At 44.8% G+C, this 6,000-nt stretch overlaps 1 protein-coding gene across 1 annotated transcript in view; it reads left to right on the top strand.

The window, feature by feature from the left end:
* The window catches only part of LOC119943864 (fatty acid desaturase 2-like protein FADS2B), a 31,584-nt gene extending 25,930 nt beyond the window's left edge, over window positions 1-5,654 (top strand). The window contains exons 10-12 of the mRNA XM_038765049.1: window positions 2,470-2,549; window positions 4,950-5,075; window positions 5,603-5,654. Of these exons, the coding sequence (XP_038620977.1) occupies window positions 2,470-2,549; window positions 4,950-5,075; window positions 5,603-5,654 (258 nt within the window). The remainder of the gene's footprint in view (window positions 1-2,469; window positions 2,550-4,949; window positions 5,076-5,602) is intronic.
* Window positions 5,655-6,000: the final 346 nt, after the last annotated feature.

Genomic DNA, 6,000 nt, shown 5'->3' on the forward strand with positions numbered 1-6,000 from the left:
AACTGAGGCCCAGAGAATTTGCAACTTGCCCAAATCACATAACAAGCAGGTGATGAAGCCAGGATTAGCAAGCAGGTTCTCTGATTCCCAGACCTTTGCTCCTTTCGCTTACATTGCTTCCGTGCTCAGAAAGAGTTTGGGAATTGTTCTGAGCTCCCCTACACAGGCCCTCCTCTTAGATCAGTGTTCTAGAAAGAATCTCATCCTCTGAGTCATGAGCCATTCCCTGTCCATGAGGTGTCTGGCTCAAGGGAGTATGGACTAGTGAAAGAGCGTGGGTCTGGGAATCAGAGGAGCTGGGTTCTAATCCCAGCTCCTCCACTTTTCTCCCGTATGACCTTGGACAAGTCACTTCTCTTCTCTGTGCCTAATTTCCTCATTTGTAAAATGGAAATTAAATCCTGCTTCCTCCAACTTAGACTGTGATCCCCCATGGGACAGAAACTGCATCCAAGCTGACTAACGTGTATATACCCCAGTGCTTAGTACAGTGCTTGGCACATAATAAGCATTTAACAAATGCCACCAAAGGAAAAAAAGTCACCTTCTGTGGCTGCCAAATATTCAGCACAGTCTGGGCCTGTTATTGTCCACAGTGGCAAGGAGCTTTAACACTGTGGTGGTCAGATAACTAAACAGACCTCCCTCTGCCTCATAAAGAGGAGTCCTGGGCCCAGAATGCACTTTAGACAATGCCAGGAGAACAGCCATGCAGAAGGAAACAGCCCCAAAGTGGGATGTGTTGTCCAAGGGTTCTTTGGCACAGGGGAGATCATACCTCACTCCAGCGTTTCCCATTTCAGGGAGGACATCAAATCTGATGTCATAATAATAACTATAATCATGGCATTTGTTTAGTGCTTACTACGCGTCAAGCCCTATTCTGAGCACTTAATTAGGTCAGACAGAGTCCTTGTTCCATGTGGTGCTCAAAGTCTAAGAGGGAGGGAGAACATGTTTTGAACCCCCATTTTATAGCTGAGGAAACGGAGGTGTAAAGAAGTTAAGTGACTGACCAAAAGTCACATAACAAGCAAGTGTCAGAGCTGAGGTTAAAACTTTGGTCCTCTGAGTTCCAGGCCTGTGCTTTTTCCACTAAGCCATTCTGCTCCCCATCTTGGTTTCTTTGTTTCCCATTCTGCTCCCCATCTTGGTTTCTTTGTTTCAGAACAATTCCTCTTCTTCCAGCTGAGTGACCTTGGGAAAGTCACTTGACTCCTCTGTGCCTCAGTTTTCTTATCTACAGAATGGAATAAAATCATTTTTAGCCCCATTTGAGAGTCAGAGTCCCTAGCAGGGCAGGGTCTGAGTCTGATGTGATTATCTAGTACTTACCCCCAGTGCTCAGCACATAACGGGCACTTAATAAATACCATCATTATTATTATCACCGTCCACAATAATTCACCCCAGAATTAGACCTGGAGGGTGAGCTCAAACAGTAGACTGAAACGATGGCTTCACAATAAAATCCTCCCTCCTTTCACAGACAAAGCCCTTTATTTCCCCTACCGACCCTCCCCACTCCTCAACCTCTCAGCTGCCTTTGACACTGTGGACCACCCCCTTCTCCTGGAAATATTATCCAACCTTGGCTTCACTGACTCTGTCCTCTCCTGGTTCTCCTCTATCCCTATGGCCGTTCATTGTCGGTCTCCTCTGAGGGCTCCTCCTCTGCCTCCCACCCCCTAAACGTGGGGGTCCCTCAAGGTTCAGTTCTGGGTCCCCGTCTATTCTCCATCTACATCCACACCCCTGGAAAACTCATTCGCTCCCATGGCTTCAACAACCATCTCTATGTGGCTGATCCCCAAATCTACATCTCCGGCCCTGATCTCCCTTCCTCTCTCCAGGCTCGCATCTCCTCCTGCCTTCAAGACAACCCTTCTTGGTTGCCGATTTGTACTTCCCAAGCGCTTAGTACAGTGCTCTGCACACAGTAGCACTCAGTTAATACAATTGAATGAATGAATGTCCTCCTGTCACCTCAAACTTAATGTAATCTGAAACAGAGCTCCTTATCTTCCTACCCAAAACCTGTCCTCTCCCTGACTTTCCCACCACCAGCATCTAATAATAATAATAATTATTATAATAGCATTTGTTAAGTGCTTACTATAATAATGATGGCATTTATTAAGCGCTTACTATGTGCCAAGCACTGTTCTAAACACTGGGGTAGATACAAGGTAATCAGGTTGTCCCGCATGGGCTCACAGTCTTCATCTCCATTTCACAGCTGAGGTAACTGAGGCACAGAGAAGTCAAGTGACTGGCCCAAAGTCACACAGCTGATCAGTGGCGAAGCCGCGATTAGAGCCCATGACCTCTGACTCAACAAGCCCGGGCTCTTTCCACTATACCATGCTGCTTCTCTACCTCCAGCATTTAATACAGTGCCTGACAACATAGTATGCACTTAGCCAATCCTATTTTTAAAAATTCATTGTGGAATCCTTTTCTTTGCAGGTAATTGCCACCTGTAATATTCAGCAGTCTTTCTTCAACGACTGGTTCACTGGACACCTGAACTTCCAAATCGAGCACCAGTGAGTACAAACGCAAGATGACGACGATGATGATGATGGCGTCTCTTGTCAGTTAAGACGGCCGAGGCTCCGTCCAGTCCTGGAGACTTTGGGAACAAGAATCTGGCCCAAAGGAACTGATGATTAGGCTAAAGGCTCCCACTCTTTTTCCTGACAGTCGTGTCCCTCAGGAGCAATGGATATGCAACAAGAAAGTAGACAGGCAGGGGTGCATCATTAGGGAGAGAGGCCACATGAATTTTACATTCAAAACCTAATTACAGCCTGAACAATTGTAGCTGAATACGCGCAGTGGCCCATAATGCCTTCGCCCAGCAGTCAGTTATCATGATGGCTTACTAGACAGAGCACAGACCCGGGCGTCAGAAGGCCATGTGTTCTAATCCTGCTCTGCCACATGTCTGCTGTATGACCTTGGGCAAGCCACTGAACTTCTCTGGGCCTCAGTTACCTCACCTGTGAAGTAGGGATTAAGAGTGTGAGCCTCATGTGGGACAGGGACTATGTCCAACCTAAATAATTTGAATCTATCCCTGTGCTCAGAACAGTGCTTGGCACATAATAAGCACTTGACAAATGCCATACTATTAATAATAATAATAATAATAATAATAATAATGATGGCATTTGTTAAGCGTTTAGCACTGTTCTAAGCACTGGGGGAGATACAATATGATCAAGTTGTCCTACGTGGGGCTCACAGTCTTAATCCCCATTTTTACAGATGAGGTAACTGAGGCTCAGAGAAGTTAAGTGACTTGCCCAAGGTCACACAGCAGACTTGTGATGGAACCGGAATTCGAACCCATGACCTCTGACTCCAAAGCCCGTGCTCTTTCCACTGAGCCACGCTGCTTCTCTAATTATTATTATTATTATGGCAGCTTTCCCTTGACAACCCTAAGACCTTAATGATCTAAACCCTCAATGGAAAGGACATGGACAGTCTCTTACATCCTCCATTTAGTGGCCCCTTTATAGTGGACAGGAAAAAAAAATCCACAAATTTCTCCAAACAACTGCCGTATTTCCAGAGGATGAAAACAGGAGGAAGGTAGAGAGAAGGGTTGGCCAAAACCTAAGAAAATCCTACCTGTTTGGTAACAGGTATATGTTGAAGTTTAGTGGCATGTATTCATTTCGGGATTTACCTCTGAAGTTGAAACTGCAAGAACAAAATTCACCATAGTTTCCAAACGGTGTTGGAAGCTTCTGCTATAGAGATCAAAAATTGTAGAGGCTTACTGGATTGTTTGCAAATCTAAAATTTGAAAAGAAAAATAGAATCATGTTTACTACCTCTTCCAACTCAGTTTGGCTTCCTCCCTCTGTTCAATCAATCGATCGTATTTATTGAGTGTTTACTGCAGGCATAGCACTTGGAAGAGTACAACATAACAGCGGTGATACGCACGTTCCCTGTCCAAAACAAGCTCACGGTCTAGAGGGGGAATTTTATGTAAAACAGAGTGGTACAGTGGATAGAGCTTGCGTCTGGGAGCCAGAAGGTCATGGATTCTAATCCCGGCTCCACAACCTGCCTGCTGTGTGACCTTGGGCAAGTCACATCACTTCTCTGGGCCTCAGTTACCTCATCTGTAAAATTGGGATTGAGACTGTGAGCCCCATGTGGGGCAGAGACTGTGTCAACCTGAATTGCTTGTAGCCACTCCAGCACTTAGTACAATGCCGGACACGTAGTAAGCACTTAATAAATACCATAATTATCATTATTCATTATTATTATTCTCTTCTCCATGTTATTGAGAGAAAGGATAAGTCCATTCTTGGTACTTATCACGCTGAGTATCCTAGAATCTGGGCTGAAATCAAGAATAGGACAGGAGAGGAAGTATCAGGTTGCAATATGAAACCCACCCATCTACTGGTATAGGCTATTCCAACAATGCGCTTACACATATTCCACTCTTCCCTCTTCCATGACCACTGTTCTATGGCAAAGACAGCCTCAGACATCTGGAGGTGGAGAAACCCACCAGGCCTGCTCTTTGCCACAGAAGGGGAAGGGATTTTTGCATGCAGTTCAAAGAGGCTGACAATGGCGGAATCTTTGACCTGCGGATCTACTGTAGACTGTTAGTTTATGGCCTGAATACAGTCCCATCTAATAGATAGTTAAACCCCAACCTGGTTCTTGGGAAGATCTTTTATTCTTTCAGATGGTCACATGGAAGCAATACATTCTCCTTGTCCAATTAGAAGCACTAAACAACCCCTGGCCTGTCTAAAAGAGCTTTCAAAGCACCTTACTTCCAGGGAGCAAGTTTGAGGTCTGGGAAAATGGGGATCATAAATATTCTACCGATTAATCCCAAGAAGATAAACAGATTCCTCCTGTGGTTTCCAATCTCACATGCTCTCTTCTCCCGGTTTCCCTAGCCTGTTTCCCACAATGCCCCGTCACAATTACTACAAGATTGCACCTCTGGTGAAGTCACTATGCAGCAAGTATGGACTCTCCTATGTGAATAAGCCATTATTAACGGCATTCGCAGACATTGCCAGGTAAGAGAATTTTGTACAAAGTTTCCCCAGTAACCCTTCACTATTGCTTTCCAAAATTCCAGCTGGCGTCTTCATTGTTATCTGGCTCCCTACTCTGTCTTTCCTCTCAACACTAGGAATGAAGAAGATGGGGGGGGGTGATTTAGAATGAAGGAATAGAGATGTTCTTCAGGTGAAGTTTTTTTGAAGTCATATACAGCATCAGGCACAACCAAAATGAAGAACCCATCCATCTTCCAACCTCTGATGGAAGATTTAGATTTAACTGGATCTTAATCAATCGTAGTTATTGAGTGCTTACTGTGTGCAGGGCACTGTACTAAGCACTGAGGAGAGTACAGAATAATATAACAATATAAGGGGCACATTAGAATGGGATCGCCGGAAACTGTCGTGCCCCACGTGGAAAAAACGGGGATAGATCCAGGATAAAGTAAGAACGTAATAAGCGCCTAATAAATTTGATTGAAAGAATGAATGAATGAATGAGCGTCCTCTCTACCTGACTTCTCTCTCATATTCTTCAGGTCCTTCAAGAAATCTGGAAATCTCTGGGCACAGACTTACTATCAAACATGAAATCGGCGACTGGAAATTCCAAATATGCGTCCAGATTGAAGAAATGGGATGGGTGATGGGGAAAGGGTTTTAATTACTGTATTGTCATTTAACTTGGTGCGGTTAAAACAGCACAGATCAAGGAAGAGACCTAGATCCAGCCTCTAGATGAAGCCAGCAGAGGAATGATGAATGACTTGGGCCAGTTCTCACCATTTTCTCCTGGACTGCCAGACTCACTGTTCTGAGCTTCTTCCCCAGATCGGACCCCAATTCCCCATGCTAAGGAAGCTTCTAGAAACAAAAGCCTGATGAAAGGGCTTCATGGAAAATGTGAACTCCGAAGAGGAAGAGCGTATGGACATAG

The sequence above is a fragment of the Tachyglossus aculeatus genome, chromosome 22, assembly GCF_015852505.1.
Source record: "Tachyglossus aculeatus isolate mTacAcu1 chromosome 22, mTacAcu1.pri, whole genome shotgun sequence".
Taxonomy (NCBI): Eukaryota; Metazoa; Chordata; class Mammalia; order Monotremata; family Tachyglossidae; genus Tachyglossus; species Tachyglossus aculeatus.